This window comes from Callionymus lyra, chromosome 13, assembly GCF_982586985.1.
Source record: "Callionymus lyra chromosome 13, fCalLyr1.hap1.1, whole genome shotgun sequence".
Lineage (NCBI taxonomy): Eukaryota > Metazoa > Chordata > Actinopteri > Syngnathiformes > Callionymidae > Callionymus > Callionymus lyra.
The window spans coordinates 4,856,743-4,874,531 of NC_141830.1; the positions used below are offsets into that span (position 1 = coordinate 4,856,743).

At 36.4% G+C, this 17,789-nt stretch overlaps 1 protein-coding gene across 2 annotated transcripts in view; it reads left to right on the plus strand.

The window, feature by feature from the left end:
• Positions 1-17,789, plus strand: part of LOC148067014 (glutamate receptor ionotropic, kainate 2-like) — a 150,224-nt gene that overhangs the window by 109,244 nt on the left and 23,191 nt on the right. For both annotated transcript variants that reach the window (XM_087806597.1, XM_087806599.1), the window contains exons 13-14: positions 3,593-3,810; positions 13,359-13,584. In XM_087806597.1, the coding sequence (XP_087662723.1) occupies positions 3,593-3,810; positions 13,359-13,584 (444 nt within the window). The remainder of the gene's footprint in view (positions 1-3,592; positions 3,811-13,358; positions 13,585-17,789) is intronic.

The following is a 17,789-nucleotide window of genomic DNA, read 5'->3' on the forward strand; positions in this document are numbered from 1 at the left end:
TAGAGAATAGATTACAATAAAGAGGCCCCCTTATCTGGTGGCCTGCTCAAGTCCCCAGAAAAATGTGGGTTGTGTTTTTGTTGGTTGCGACGTTACCTTGGATACATGATAGTCAGCCCCAACCAGGTTCTTTTTGGGTTCCACTTACCTTCTTTTCTGTTCTTTGGTATTATGGGATGACAAGTGTAAGAGGCCTCACGCTAACTCTGGATCGTGCATAGATGGAACATAGTCATTCGCCACATCAATGATGTGAATGAGGTGAATAGCAATCATTTGGCAAAATACAGGTTGAAATGAAAAGAAAAACAAAAGAAAAAGAAATGATGGGTGATATCGAGGCACATAAGTGAAAACCGTGGGACGCTACTAAGATGGAGTTGCTGAGAACAGCATGAGCGGCAAACAAGCACAAAAGACTAAATGACAAGAAAAAATAAATATAATATTGGAGAAAAAGTTCACGATCTCGACTAATCTTATCTTCTTTCACTCGACCGAGCTCGGCTTTGCTTTGAAGAAAGAAAATCTTCACTGTATCTCTCCAGAGTTTTCTCAAAAATCGACAGTGAACCGTTTGATATGGAAGTAGATCAGTGCCATCAGATCAATATTGAATGGTTGAATTAAACATTACACATTAAAATACACCTTTTTTTTAATGATTAAATTCATTTTTTTATTGATTTATTTAATTTGTTTGTTTTTTTTTTGCTTTTTATTAACAGATTTACAAAATCTAATCATTTGTAGATGAGTTTGAATTTTTAACATAGAGTTCGATATTCTAATTCCAGTAATTTAGAAATGTTTTCTTTATTTCAATTTGTTTATTTCACTTTTTTACTTTAATATTTAAACATTTAAAGCCTTTTTTAATTCAATAATAAATGCTGTATAACAGTTCCACCAGACCAAAACAAAAGGGCTACTTTCAGCCAATCATGCAAAACTTAGACGATCAGGTGACACCATGGAAGAACTGTCAATTTGGGCATTTTTCTGACAATATGTCAGCTTTGGTTCGATGTCTGGGGTTTCAAAAAGCTTATTCAAATATATTACATTTCCTGTAACAGGAACAATGTTACAATCTTGACGGTCAGATCAGTCTTCATAAGAAGTTTTCCAGGATCCTGTCCTCAATATCTCTGTAGCTCATGAGTCACTCTGTTTGACTTTTGAAGCCACAGGTTCAAAACCTGGCGCTGACTTTCTTTAAAAAAAAATGGATCAAAATAATCAAACAAATAATTAAAAATAAATGTAAAATGTTAAATTTAACCATCAAACATCCTGGCACTGATCTACTACTATCGTCGTGCCCTTCATATGAATTCTGGTTGTACTTTAACTTGGGTATTACTTACTGCCCTCGGATAATTGTATGTGGTTCATGGAGCTTAAAAAAAAATCAAATTACCAAGCTGTACCGCAAGGCACCTTAATATTCCACAAGTCGCCATAGCATTATTGAAGCGTCGTGTTAGAACGAGGAGGCACCATAGTACAGTTCTGAGAGGCGTCGTATTATAACTCCATGACGCACAATTGTATGATTCTGTGAGGCACTGTAGTATAAGAGGGTCACTAGTGTTACCACAAATAAAAGTCAGTTAAGCTTTGGATGACTGTCTATAATTATCTCTCTGCACACCAAAACCCCTGCGAAACTATATTCCTGCTAATGCATGTGACATGGTATTACGTAACATTTTATGAGCTCTTTAATCCGGTGCGCTTTGATTCTAGAAATATACCCAATCATGTAAATTGTGTTTTATAATCCAGATAATGACATTTTATAATAATTTTATAATGAGATTTATAGTCCAAAACCTACTGTAATTAGCAATAGGGTTAAAATGTATGAGCACTAAAATGGAAACAAAGCGTTTATTGATTCAGTGGGTAGTATCTGAGGAAAAATAATCTGAATAGATTGATTTAATTCTGAGTAAATAGAGCCAACTTGATAGTTAACTATCATTTCTTAGTTTCAACACAAACTCTATGCTAAATGGTGGGATATACAAATTCAAATTTAGCAGCTGTGACGTCCACACCCTGTTTGACAATATCGTGAAGCAAAATTAATACAGAATCTGAAATAATTTTATAATATATATACATATAATATATATATATATATATAATTTTAAATAATTTATATTTCTACATGTAAATCAAAACAGAGCTGTTTAAGGGACATATCAGAGACAAAAGTTTCTGTATCTCACTATATAGTTTCGAGTGCTTAAAATAATTTGAATGTGAGTATGATTGTGAAATAAAATAAATGAACAAATAAATGTATTCATCCATTTCTCATGCATCATAGGACGGTGAAATGACCCTGTGTGTTAGTTAGTAAAGATGTCTTCAATGTCATGAACAGAACCAGATGCCTCACACTCCTTCTGAAAATGTTAAACTCCAGAGCACCCTCGTGTTATCTATTCATCACCGATGCAAATTCACTGTACATGTCTGCTCATTGCTCATTCTGCTGGAGAGGAACCAGGTTTTTCATGCTCACAGCTGCACATTTATATCATTAGGGGCTTTTAATTCATTTCAATCACTTATGTTAAAGTAATCCATCTCTCAGTCGAATCAGTGTGTCGCTGTTTGTCTTCGAAGCAAATGTGTTACTGAAAAACTGACAATGAAAATGAGCTATAAATCCTTTTTTTTTTTTGCAAATACAGATGTAAATGATGTAAAAAATACTTTTGTGTTAGAATAATTATTTCCCTAAAAGTATGATTTTAATTCATTCAACATTTTTATTTGTATCTGCAATTTTGTTGAAGAACATTTTGTTCTCTCTCCCTCTGTCATGCAGTAAAATTAATCAAGAAACACAGTTAAAAAAAAAAAAAAAGAGAAATGTAAACACACTCTGGAGCCTTAATCTGTCAACTTAACAATTAACTTGTTTGTTAATCGAATAATCCATAATGTATCATTTATACTGCATTAAAGAAAACTACAAAGACAGTTTCTACTATGACAGAGATGGCATAATCCTCCCCAAACCCGCTGAGAGTCTGTAAATGCCCCATTGTTACACATTCACTGCTCCTGTAAAATACCTGCATGCCGTCCTTTAATGTTCGTACATTTTTTAATTGTTCATGTACATTGTTTAGCATGCAGAAACTATTACTATTCATTCTGTGTATAAATCTATGTTATTGTTGCCATTCCTTGCATCTTGGAGACTTTCGTAGTTCCTAACATAATACAATTTTATTTGCCTTTGCAAATATTCAATGTTTTTTATTGATTTTTCTTTTCTGGTTTTAACCCTTTTTTTTTACCCTTCATCATTAGGTATTCAACTTCTGTCAGAGTTACTTCATATTGTGAAATCTGTTTGCATTCATACAGACTCATTTCAACTGAGTTCAAATAATAAGAAATTAAATAAACATGTTTTACTATGAAGCATGTATGTTACAAATGATAATACATCCTAAGGAAGCGAAGGAGTATCACCTCCTATACCTCAGTACTGTAATCCAGGTTCTTCACTATCTCACTATTCTGTCCGCTCTCATGCATCACTCTCTCTCCTTTCATTTAGGATCTGAGCTCATGCCAAAAGCCATATCTACCAGAATTGTAGGTGGAATTTGGTGGTTTTTTACCCTGATCATCATATCTTCTTACACGGCTAACTTGGCTGCTTTCCTCACCGTGGAGAGGATGGAGTCCCCCATTGACTCAGCAGATGACTTGGCCAAACAGACAAGAATAGAGTATGGTGTTGTTGAGGACGGCTCCACCATGACCTTCTTTAAGGTAAGATATTCTGTCATTCTCAATTAAATCATCCACGGATTAGTGTTCATTTAGCTCTGTGTGGACTTTAGCTTTGACTAACAACAAGTTAAGGCAACGGAAAAAACAGAATTAGAAACATACAAAAGCATGTGGAGGAAATTATTTCTATTCCATTAATTCAGCAGGTCACAAATATTTAGTCGGAGACATAATCGCTCGTCAATAAATGCTGAAATAAAGTTAGTTCCAACTGATTGTATGTTTTGCAAAATAACCTAATTATTTTTAATAGAAAAAAAAGCATTTGACTTTGTCTCCGTGGATCTAATTATTTCCAGAATCTGACAAATCTTGCTACATTGGAACATAATGTATTTTTACCGCGGGGACTTGTTGGCTGCTTCTTACAATTATGTCTAAACGTCCTTAAGGCTTTTGTTCATCAACCCCCTGTCCATCCTCCAGAATAACTGATCATGTGTTCCTTCAAAATAAGCTGTTTCATTCAGTTTCATCCCTATATATGTTTATTCATTTTCAAAAATGAAAAAAACAGTTGGCATCCTTTTTCTAAAGAGTGTTAAGGTAATGAGCAGGTTATCCTCCAAGGGTTGCTGCCGACTGAGTCACAGAGCAGAAAAAGAACTCAACAAAAGAAGCTGATCCAACACTTAGGGCTGAGTTCACGGAGCGCCTGCTGCAGGAGATACTCTAGTAGTTTTCAAGTGTGTTGTTGCACGTGTGAGAAATGGGGGGAAAACACATTCTGAGTCCCATCTGGACGTCGCAGAATGAATGGATCTGACTGAAGGAAGGTGCCTCGCCGTAATCGTACAACTTCATTGTATAAGTATTTATCAATAGCTGATGCCTAGTAGGTCTGTACCTGGAAGAGTAAACAGCAGGGGGCTCATGACTCAACCCTGCCACATCTGAAGGATGACTGAGATAACATGTTCTCAAACTGCTCCCTAGAACTTCCGCCGGTCTTCAGAAGTTCTTTATAGTGTGCCTTTTTTTCAAGATGCCTTCCAGGGAGTAATGTTGTGACATCAGCAGTCTGAAGCAGGTCTGTCGCAGGCTATATCAGTGGCACCCCTTTTTGTGACTCGACAACTTCCTGGTCAGAAATGTATCATTAATTAAAAAGAGCAGGACAGTGGACATGACTATTATGATAGCTCGCTGTGCAAGCAGCAGAACCCCCATGAAATTTTATTGAAGATACTTCTTCCTGAACCTGTAGGAGATACCATATATAGGAACAACTCTCTGGTGTGTTATAGGCCAGGGGTGTCAAACTGGTCCAGAAAAGGGCCGAGATGATGCCGGTTTTTGTTGCCTGATTGGTTCAAATATATGTGCTTGACTGCATGGATCCAAAACCTGCAACGTCGCTTGACACCTGTGTTAGAGGCTGTTGAAAAATGTGTGTTTAACAATTATGTTACATAGTCGTATAAATTAAATACCAGTGACCTATTAATATCCATGCAATAAATACAGACCAATATTATACACTCCTATCCACATACACTACTTCCTGGATTAACACTAACAATATTGATTACACAGAATCAGAGCAGAGAAGAAGATGTCTTGTCACATTAATCTTGAGCTTTGTCTTTACATTGCAAATATACTTTTTGTTCAAATTAAAACAAACTCGCCTCTTACTCCTGTAGTCCAGTCAGTTGTATAGACATCAGTCTAATCTTTTCCTCTCTTACTGGTCTAAGATTATTTATAGCAATCATATTTAAATCCAAGTCCATTGAAGGCGTCAAAAATTGCCATGAAAAGTACTAAACAAAAGCCTCTAAATTACCATAAATTTTTAAAAAAAACACATCTATAGAATTATAAGATTTTTTTTTTTAGCAGATGCTGTTGGGGTAACGGTAGATATTTTATATGAATTATGTCCAAAAATTATGTCCCAAAATCGCAACCAAATCGAGGTTCAGATTACATACATGACATGACAAAAAGTGAGTTTGTATGAGAACAATAAAAAAGGGAGAAGAAATTAAAGAAATTAAACTCCAGAAAAAACATTTTAAAGCAACCCAACTGGGGCTAATCTAAAAATAAAGGGATAAAATAATACATTTTTGTTCACATCAAATAAACTTTAACAGGTCAACGTACATAAATAAGACAAAACGTTAAAACAAGAAAAATTGACGTTGGAAGTAGCAAACCTGAGCCAAAAAAAGAGATTAATTAGAGATATTTATTGTGGACTCAGCATTAGGGCCTCACCAGCCACCAGCTGAGGGCCACACATGATGATCCACCTCGGGGATATTTCTGAGGGACAGAAAGGAATTTAATGTATTCTGAGAAGCTGGTAGTGACACATTTTTAGAGCAAAGTAGGTGAGACCCTTAGATTTTAAAATGAAGGGGGTTTCATATAATATATAAACAATTTCCCAAAGGAGATCTCCAGAGGGATCAATAAAGTAAGGTAAGGTAAGGTAAGGTAAAAGTGTATCTATACTAGAGCAGAGGTTGCCATCTAGTGGGTTCTAAAAACAAGAACCCTGCATCAGGAAGCCTCAACATGTCACCACTAGCTGGACTGCAGGAAGGAATTTACAGTTTACAACCACAATTATTCAACTTTATGAAGGCATAAAGGAACAGGTGGCAATAAGAAATACATTCCTGGAAATGAGAGCAACCACACAAATGATCTTCCTTGGGAACCTGGGAGTTACAAGATGGTTAGTTGGAAACCCAGAAGAAGTGGCTCATTCAAAACCAACTTTGTCAATGGTATACCATACCATTATTCAAATAACTATCATTGATACTTTTTAATTATTAATACCAATGACCATCGTTTGTATAGAGAACGGTCAATGTAGACATTAATCGTACGATCTGTGTGAGAAAAGATTGAAAAAATGTGTTTAATTGAAAAACATATATTGAATGATCATTGTTAGCATCTGCTGTACAGCTTCAGGTTCATGGCTGTTGGAAAGAGGCTCCAATAATTTCCATTTCAAGGTCAGTTATCCCACTGTTAAGTAACGCCTTCACCAGGCACATATATTGAGAACCCAACCTCAGTTTGCGCAGAAATATACCAATAACATTAGATGAAGCCTTGTTGTTTATATACAACATATTGTTTGAATAAATAGCCTTTTATACGGTTCCACTGATTCAGGTGTGTGGTGTTTAGTTCCCAATGCCTGCCGATTGGTTTCGGAGAGAATGGCCATCCTGGCCTGCCATTCGATTGGAGAGTGTAGGTGGTTATCTGGCTCCAGGTGTGTTTTCAGATGGTGCTCTCACCTAATCGCCGGTGCGACGCTTTGCATTCTCAATCACCTGTTTTTCAAGAGAGACTCATAAGGATCTCATTAGCGGTCCACAAATCACCCAGTTGATCTTAAATATCGACCGAGGGGAAAAAAAGTCATTACAGGCAACAATAGTGGGCAAGACCTTGAAAATGTGAATTAATTAGGATCGAAATTGGCTCCAAAAGACTCTTTTGTGCTACATTTGTGCTCAGGGATGATCACAGGTTCAAAATATCTATGATGTAATAAACTGTTTGACGGTGTTATATTTAACAAATGGCACTTGTCTTGCTAAACATTTAGCAAAAGTCGTACAATATAATATTCTCATTTAAGGTGTGTAATGAATGTTTTTCTCAATAATCTTTTTTTATTAATTTGGTGCTAACACAATTCCATCCTCAATTTTTTAAACTTCTCTTCATCATTGCAACGATGCAGCCTAAGGAAAGTCAGTTGTTGAAGTTAAAATGTCCTTATTATTTAATGCAAACAAATGCTATTCAGGTAAAATACAATTAATAATGAATATATTGAAACTTTATTTATTTATTTTCTTCAGCGTTCCTGTGTTTACCTTCACAACCTTACATGTCAAAGAGAGAGATAATGAGGTCAGCAGCACTATTCAAGATTGTATTTTCTACCATATACTTAAAACACAACAAAATGGCTATGAGGCAGAAACAATGGAAATAAAGGAGATTTTCAGGATTTTGACATTCAATGATATTTTTGTAAATCCGATCATGTGTTAGATTCTCACAATTTTCTTTATTTTATGTTAACACAAGAATACACAAAAATAATGTTTTACACTATAGAAAATACACGTTTTAATCCAAATTGTGCTTTGTTATGTGAACAGTTCACAGAAAGCTATGAAAAATGTTATTTGAACCTAACAAACAAACAACAAAATATATCACATTTAGTGAATAAGTTGGCAACTAGCAGGTTTGAAACCAAAACAATATGAATTATTGTGAATTATCGATGTACGTCAACCTAAGAGATTACATATTCTTTATAAATGATGAAACATATTAAAATATAATAATAATTAAACATACTGTAAGAATATATACTGCAACAGTTTGTTTTCATGTCTCAACAAATGATGATCTGTCTCGCCTGCAGTTCATACAAAACTCTGCAGCGATAATTCTGACCCGCTCTAGTAGAAGAACTCACATTTCTCCGATCCTTAAAACTCTTCACTGGCTTCCAGTTTCTTTCAGGATCAACTTTAAAATTCTGGTTCTTACTTTCAGATCTATTCATGGTCAGACCTTCCATCAGTGATCTGATCCAGACTTACACCCCAGCTCGGGCTCTGAGGTCTGTGGATCAGAATCTACTGATGGTTCCTGAACTTCAGGACCAGAGGAGAGAAATCCTTCCAGACTGTTGCTAAGCTTTGAAACGATCTTCTCTCTCTTTGTGTTTGATGATCTACTGACTCCTTCAAGAAACATCTGTGTTTGATGATCTACTGACTCCTTCAAGAAACATCTGTGTTTGATGATCTACTGACTCCTTCAAGAAACATCTGTGTTTAATGATCTACTGACTCCTTCAAGAAACATCTGTGTTTGATGATCTACTGACTCCTTCAAGAAACATCTGTGTTTGATGATCTACTGACTCCTTCAAGAAACATCTGTGTTTGATGATCTACTGACTCCTTCAAGAAACATCTGTGTTTGATGATCTACTGACTCCTTCAAGAAACATGTGTGTTTGATGATCTACTGACTCCTTCAAGAAACATGTGTGTTTGATGATCTACTGACTCCTTCAAGAAACATCTGTGTTTGATGATCTACTGACTCCTTCAAGAAACATCTGTGTTTGATGATCTACTGACTCCTTCAAGAAACATCTGTGTTTGATGATCTACTGACTCCTTCAAGAAACATCTCTGTGTTTGATGATCTACTGACTCCTTCAAGAAACATCTGTGTTTGATGATCTACTGACTCCTTCAAGAAACATCTGTGTTTGATGATCTACTGACTCCTTCAAGAAACATCTGTGTTTGATGATCTACTGACTCCTTCAAGAAACATCTGTGTTTGATGATCTACTGACTCCTTCAAGAAACATCTGTGTTTGATGATCTACTGACTCCTTCAAGAAACATCTGTGTTTGATGATCTACTGACTCCTTCAAGAAACATCTGTGTTTGATGATCTACTGACTCCTTCAAGAAACATCTTAAGACGTTTTTATTTGTTCAGGCTTTTCCTTGATTTTCTGGAACTCCTGTGTTGTTCTCAGTTTTATCTTGACCTTTAAAGTATATACTTTATTGAATATTGTTTTGATTGTTTAAGCGCTTTGTGACCCTGGTCTGGAAAAGCGCTATATAAATACAAATTACTTACTTACTTACTAATAGGCTAAAATATCAAAATATGTAAAAGAGAGAGGATTCCTCGGCAGGTGATAACTTGGATTGTGAGATCAATGTTGTCAAGATTAACACTGCAGTAGTTACTTTGATAATGAATATTTGCGTATTCATGTGTTACCATGAGCTGCTCTTACCTTTGGGATTAATTACACACTCACATGTTTACGATCAGATGTGAGTCTTCTTCGTCTTTCCTTGAATACGAAGTAGGTTTCTCGTAGTGGAAACCTTTATGTGAAAATCCTCCCAGGGATTTACTTACGCTTCATGAATGAGACTCTATGTGCTTTCACGTCTATTAAAGGCAAAGGCAGCAAAAATGTTATTACACTATTCTAACTTTGGTTGAAGATACCAGGTCTAGGCTTGCACGGCATCTGCAGGTGATAATAGAAGACAATGATGTATGTATTTATTATATAGACCATTTAATGCGTATACAAACCATCCTTTCAGCCACATTAGCTTTAATCCAGAATCATCGAGCGGTGTGGAGATCGTATCAAACTGAGCTGTATCTGTATCAGACAGAGCACCAGAATTATGTTAAGTCTAAAATAAAGATTGACAATGCTGAACATTTAATCAAGGATCAAGCTGAAACAAGCTAACATTAAGGGCCACATTAAACATACAGACACATAAGCAGTTCAAACCCAAATGTGAGGCCAAAATTTAAATTTCACTCACCCTAATGTCAATTAAGGGTTGGGGTTATTTTCAGATAGTCTATCTATAGTGAAAACAATGTATATCCCTTTGAATGTAGCGACTAGCAGTCAGTTGCTGTCTTCTACATATTGGTTAAAAAATAACAATTTGCTACTGCTTATACCCTTGTGGGGGTTAAAGGGAGGCTGGAGCCTATCCCAGATTCTTCGGCGGGAGTGGCACACAAAGACACACAACCATTCACACACACTCATACCTACAATTCCCCAAGTTTCCAATCAACCTTTGTATGTTTTTTGACATTGTAAGTAAGTAAGTAAGTAATTTAAGTAAATAGTTTTATTTATATAGCGCTTTGCCAGACCAGGGTCACAAAGCGCTTAAACAATCAAAACAATATTCAATAACGTATATACTTTAAAGGTCAAGATAAAATAAAGGAAAAGCCTGAACAAATAGAAACGTCTTAAGATGTTTCTTGAAGGAGTCAGTAGATCATCAAACACAGATGTTTCTTGAAGGAGTCAGTAGATCATCAAACACAGATGTTTCTTGAAGGAGTCAGTAGATCATCAAACACAGATGTTTCTTGAAGGAGTCAGTAGATCATCAAACACAGATGTTTCTTGAAGGAGTCAGTAGATCATCAAACACAGATGTTTCTTGAAGGAGTCAGTAGATCATCAAACACAGATGTTTCTTGAAGGAGTCAGTAGATCATCAAACACAGATGTTTCTTGAAGGAGTCAGTAGATCATCAAACACAGATGTTTCTTGAAGGAGTCAGTAGATCATCAAACACAGATGTTTCTTGAAGGAGTCAGTAGATCATCAAACACAGAGATGTTTCTTGAAGGAGTCAGTAGATCATCAAATACAATAAAAAAAAAAAATACTCAAAAAAAGTACATACTTTAAAGATCAAGATAATACTGAGAACAACACAGGAGTTCGAGAAATTCAAGGAAAAGCCTGAACAAATAGAAACGTCTTAAGGTGTTTCTTAAAGGAGTCAGTAGATCCATCAAGCGCAAAGAGAGAGAAGATCGTTCCAAAGCTTAGGAGCAACAGCCTGAAAAGATTTCTCTCCTCTGGTCCTGAGCCGTGTGCGTGGAACCATAAGTAGATTCTGATCCACAGACCTCAGAGCCCGAGCTGGGGTGTAAGGCTGGTTCAGATCACTGATGGAAGGAGGAGCCTGACCATGAATAGATCTGAAAGTAATTTAGGGAATTCTAGAAGCAGCTGGTCAGCTGACACAAGGGAAAGCACTGACTGACCATGGTTTCTTGTTGGTACCTGGTGAGAATGGGTTTGATTTGAGTTAGCTACCGCAAATAAAAGAAGCAGGCTTAGACAACTGTACTTATTTGGGTGTCAAATCTAATATCACTGTCATTTTAAACTAAGATTTCTAATGGAGATCCAGATTAATAGGCAGTGGACACTTGGACCAAACACCTCTATCTTTTTACTCAAGAAATTAATGTCCTTGAAGCAACCAAGGAGCGATTTTCCGAGAGAAACCATTTTCATACATTTGAATATGTATGGGATATTTTTTTGCGTGCTCTGTTTTCTGGATTTGACTGTATGCCCATTTATAATATAAATTATATAAATAAACTCTTAGTACTAATTATGGTATGTTTCAACTTGCTTGGGACCAAATATTGGAAAAACCTTTTTTTGTGAAGCCATGGTGCCAGAGCATTATCAGGCAATCCAGAACGAGAACTCTTAAATGAGTCAAAGTACTGGTTAAAATGGTTGAAAGCAGCAAGACTACTGACAATGACAAAGTGGTGGCAACTTTATGAATAATAAACATCTCACAAGCATCAGCCGTTAAGTCCGAACAAGAACTTTAAGGAAATTTAAATGATTTTTCACCCAAAATAAAATCAGTTTTCAGAGTTATAGGAAAAAATGTACATCATTTTTTAACATCGCAACTGGAGCTCAGTTTTCGTCTGCATCTTAGTCCAAAATGACAGACATAAAAACATTGAGGTTCTCATCTTGGATGATGGGTTAGCAAATGGCCTAGAGACGTCAGCTAATGCTGCTTATATTTCAACCCTTAGTTTACATGAGTTTGTTTTTGTTGAACTATCTCTTTAAAGAGCTTGTTCAACGACCGGAACAGTACACTCATATTGTTCTCAATCTTCATGGATCAACTGATAGTAGATTTGCACTGACACCTCCAGTTTATATTTCATCCATCTGTGCTCAGCCTTGTGTCACTCCTGCCTAATTGCAAAGCTTTTATAAGTAAACCACAGTTCTGGTTTGTGTCTGAGCCTCTTGTTTTTAAATCGTGCAGCCACATATAATATGGAACAGGAGGTAGAGTCGAAACCAGCTGGAAAGGTTTGCTGTCAGGAGAAGACTTAAGGATCCTACAGGTCCTTATTCCCTCCTAATTGGCTAATTTGAGTTGGGTAGTATTGGAGCGTCCAACTTCAAAAGAGGTCAGCTAAAAACTTTTTAAACATCTGCCGTGCAACGATGAGCGTTAAAATAGTCACATTCCTCTGGCAGAGGTTCAGCATGCTGGTGTCTCCAGTTGTCTCAAAACCGGTCCTCAAAGGGCCATGTGGTGCAGGTTTTTGTTCCAACTGATCAAGCATGTGCAGTTTAACCAATGAGGTTTCAGCTGAAACAAGCAACACCAGGCTGACAATCAACTGATTACACTCCTGATTGGGATAAAGGTGGTGCTCTTGGTTGGTTGGAACCAAAACCTGCACCACATGGCCCTTTGAGGACCAGTTTGGAAGCACAGCAAATATTCACCTGGATGTCCTACTGTTTAGTAGGTGGAATGTTTAATCAGGTTGTACTATGAATGTGCAATGTGGAAATAAGGGCAGTTCTCAAGAAAGTCGGAAAGGCAAGTATTTTGAGAGAGAGCAGATGCCAGTTTAGTAGGGAAAGTACTATTATGGTACAAAATGGTATATTTTAATATCTTCAGTAAATGGACAAAGTTGAGTCAGATTAATATTTATCAAAGCCAGGATATTTATCCAAAATAGTAGATAGAAAGATGGATGGATGGACTACTGACAAATAAACATGTGTTTCTTTTTGTCAAATCAAAAAACAAACAGACCACATAAAAAGTTGTGCTTCTTCCTTTACAGAAAACCAAGATTTCCACATACGATAAAATGTGGGAATTCATGAGCAGCCGTCGCCACTCAGTAATGGTGAAGAACATCGAAGATGGCATTCATCGTGTTCTTACCTCGGACTATGCTTTTCTGATGGAGTCTACCACCATTGAGTTTGTCACACAACGGAATTGCAACCTTACACAGATCGGGGGTTTGATTGACTCCAGAGCATATGGGGTCGGAGCCCCAATGGGTAAGTATTACTATATTCTAGTCCATTTTATGTTTACTACACTGAACAGGCGCGTTGTTGTTTGTTAATGGACGAGGAGAGAAAAAGCTTTTACAAAAAAACTAAACAGTGGAATGAGTTTGGTAATCATGCTGGAGATTCCTTTTCTAATTATTGTAATTGTTATTTAGATTTACTATTTTACTATATATAGTATATTGTTGTGACTATTCAAATGCAGAACCTTTCTCGAGTTCAGCAAGTGTGTAAATGAAATTGGGGACAATATTAAAACGTTACCGGTAGTTCTTTCACAGTAATCTGATCCAACAAGATTACATTTTTTTTGCTGGTTGCAGTAAATAAATACAGAGAGCATGTACACCAATATAAATGTACGTTGTATAACACATTCAATATGTTCAAATATAATAGTTTGAATATAATTATGTCAAAGTTATTTTTAACCTAGAATACATTTAAATTGGTGGATTTGGTGAAAATACTGAATTAAAAGGGCCAACTGTTGGTAAAGTCCGAAGATGATTTTGTGAGCAGATGTATAAGGTGGAAATGGCTGAAATGCTTTACCTGTTTTTAGTAAATCTATTCTGAAATGTATAGTTTCCATGGAAATTAAGCAGAGTTCCCCTCTGACTTAATGTATGTTTTGCACAAAAACAGTGGCTGCTGGATTGGCTCTCATGGGTAAATGTGTCTCATTCATTTAGATAAAGTTTCTGTTTTCTATTATTAACATTATTGACAACCTGTCTTTGGTCATCTGCATGTAACCTTGAGTGTGTAATTGTACAGCATTCTGTACATGTTTTCAAAATGGTTTGTGCAATGTAAGTGCTCAGAGGGTTAGAATACTGCTGGTCTGCCGCACATTGTTGTTATACTATATGGTGATGTAAATAAAAAGGCACTGCAGGTAGCTTTTCTTTGTTTTGAGTGATTGCTTTTCCTGAATGATATTCGGCCTTGAAAATATGACCACCATTTGTATGCGAATGACTAAACTGTGCATTTTTGGTCTATTGATGACTCAATACATCTGATTATGTTTTGTTTGTGAAAGGGAACCATATGAGAAAGGGAGAAAAAAAAGTGAGGCAGCTGTACTGAAGCAGCTTGTACAGAGCTGGACACATTTAGTTGGCTTTATGTCCTTATCGTTCCTCCCGAGAGGCCTATTCACATGCAGCTAATCATATCCTGTTAGCACCCTTTACCAGCTAAAGTTTGTTTTGCAATGTAGCAAGGCCATTTAGCGTATATCTTTTTGACTTGAGGAGAAAGCTCTAATGGAGTGACATCGTTCACCTCACATATGGTTGACCACTGATCCTTTTATTTTAGCCTTTAATGGTATAAAGCTGGCTGGCATAATGGGAAACAATCTGATGATAGATTGTTTACGTGTAATTAAAAAAAGTTTAGAAACAAATGATAATATTTAAAAAGTATAAATATATTAAAACAAATATATTTAACGCTGGAGCAATAACTCCTCAGGACTCAGAACAAATCTACAGCAAGTCTATATCTCTAATGAATCCAACACATCCCACATGGTATACAAATATGCAGGTTGGATGGCATTATATTGCACAGTTTGCCTCAAACTCAATGTACTCCAGATGTGTCAGAAACATCCATCAAACGTGTTACCTTTTAGCTTGATAGTACAACCCTACACCATTGTATTGTGTTATCAGTTTTATCTTGATCTTTAAAATATATACTTTATTGAATATTGTTTTGATTGTTTAAGCGCTTTGTGACCCTGGTCTAGAAAAGCACTATACAAATAAAAATGACTTACTTACTTACCATGTGTAACTACAAAAGTCTAGGGCCATTTTCTGGACAACTATCAGAATCAGAATTCTTTATTTTTGCCATTATTAGAGGAGAGGGGCCACTATTTAAGAATTTGTTTTGGTCCACAGTGCAACATCAACATCAAACATTATAGAATAAAAAATTAAACATATTACAAAAACATTTACAATTCACAAATGGACGTTTAAAACAGGTTCAATGAGTCTGATTGCAGAGGAAAGGAAAGAATTGTTGTGACGTGAGGTTCTAGTCCTGATGGAAACTCAGTCTCCTGCCAAATGGCACAGGTGTAAAGAGTCCGTGACCAGGGTCAGAGGGGTCTGATGTGATCAGACCTGAACGTCTGCAGGACCTGGACACAAGCAGGTCTCGGAGGGATGGTAGTTTACAGCCGATCACCTTCTCAGCTGCGTGTACAATTCACTGCAGTCTGACATGGATGTGGTCAGAATGGACTCAATTATTGAGGTGTAAAACTGCACAAGCATCTCGGTGGGCAGAATGTTTCTTAACTTTCCTGAAGTCCACGATCATCTTCGCTGTTTTCTGGGAGTTCAGCTCCAGGTTGTTGACGCTACACCAGGACACCAGCCGATCCAACAACCTCCTGTAGGCGGACTCATCCCTGTCCAAGATGAGTCCAATGTGGGTGGTGTTGTTTGCAAACTTGATTAGCTGGTGGATGTGCAGCAGTTCCTTTTCCACATTATCACGGTCTTAACCTGGCAGCAGTTTTTAACCAACATTTAATGTTAGTTTTCTGAAAAAAAAAGGAGGTAACCAAGCCAAAAATCATCATCCAAACACAACAATGTGAGGATGACTTACCTAACAAACATATTTAATATTTATGTACGTACTGCAAAGCATATCTTTCACCAGAGTGGTCTCTGTGCTGTAGTGTTCCTTAAAACGAGCCTGAAATAGCTGAACGATCACATTTGGGTTTTAATCGCCATTTTTTAAAATGCGATTATCAAATCGCTAACGTTGCGATTTTATTAAATTTTATGTTCATTTGATATTCGGGCCGTCATGTGATAACTATTATAACTGAGCATAATAAGCGAGACAGATGTAAACACTCCTCTTTAACCCGATCAATGATGTCGTCAGAAGATAAAGAGCAGCAGTATATGGTTAGGTTAGGTAGAACTTTCTAGATCTCTCAGGAGGTCTTCTTCGGGAAATTGTTTTTATGACAACCATATGGATAACAAGCTACCAGTGTCCAGACAACATGGAAAAACATGTTTCAGCGCTCATAAACAAACTCTTGAAAATCCTCCGTATGACTGACTCTGTTTATTTGTACGCTCACGCTGCTGGCGTGTTTATGGATTCTACTCGAATGTCTATTAGCTTTTATAATCACACAATCCAAACTGATAAGTTACGATAAATTATTTTGTATCAAAGGAGTTGAACTTAAAGATGACAGAACAACAATAGCAAAAATGTGCTAAGGCAGAATGATTGACCAGTATTTGCAATTTTCTTTACTCTAAACGGAGGTTTTTGTTATGCATTATTGACTAATAAATATAAATTAAGTGACAATGACACTAAGCACACAGCTAAAATAACAAAGAAGTGGCTTCGGAAGAACTCTGTGACCATTCTTGAATGAGACAGAGCCCTGACCTAAACCCAATCTAGCATCTCTGGAGAGACCTGGAAATAGGTGTCCATCAACGTTCACCATACAACCAAACAGAACTTAAGAGGTTCTGCAAGGAAGAATGCCAGAGGATCCCTAAATACAGGTGTGAAAATTTGTTGCTTAATTCCCAAGAAGGCTCATGGCTGTATTAGCTCAAAAAGATGCTTCTAATCAATACTGAGCAAGAGGTCTGAATTTACTTATGACCATGTGTTATTTCAGTTAACCTTTAATACATTTGCAAAAATTCTACATTTCAGTGTTTTTTTCTGTCAAGAGTGTTTATTAATGAGGAAAAAAATTAACTTAAATTAATTCAATCGAACGGCTGCAATGAAACAATGATTGAAAAATTGAAAGGGGTCTGATTACTTTCCATACCAACTGTATGTCTGTGATAAGTAAGTATATATAGAAGTGATAAATAACTTCTTTGTGTGGGCAAAGGATTTAAGAGACAACTTTCTGGTAAAAATGAGTCCAAGTATGAAGATTCAAGATTCAAAGATTCAAAGTGTTTATTGTCATATACATCGAGAAACACGTTTCCCTATGCAATGAAATTCTTTCTTTGCCGTCCCTCCACAAATATCGGCGTAACAAAAAAAATAAAAATAAATATACATAGCAAAAAAGTCAAGATAAAATAACAATAAAAATCATGCTGAGAGGATACTAAGAGGTCTTAATATTTCTCCCAATGGTAAGGATT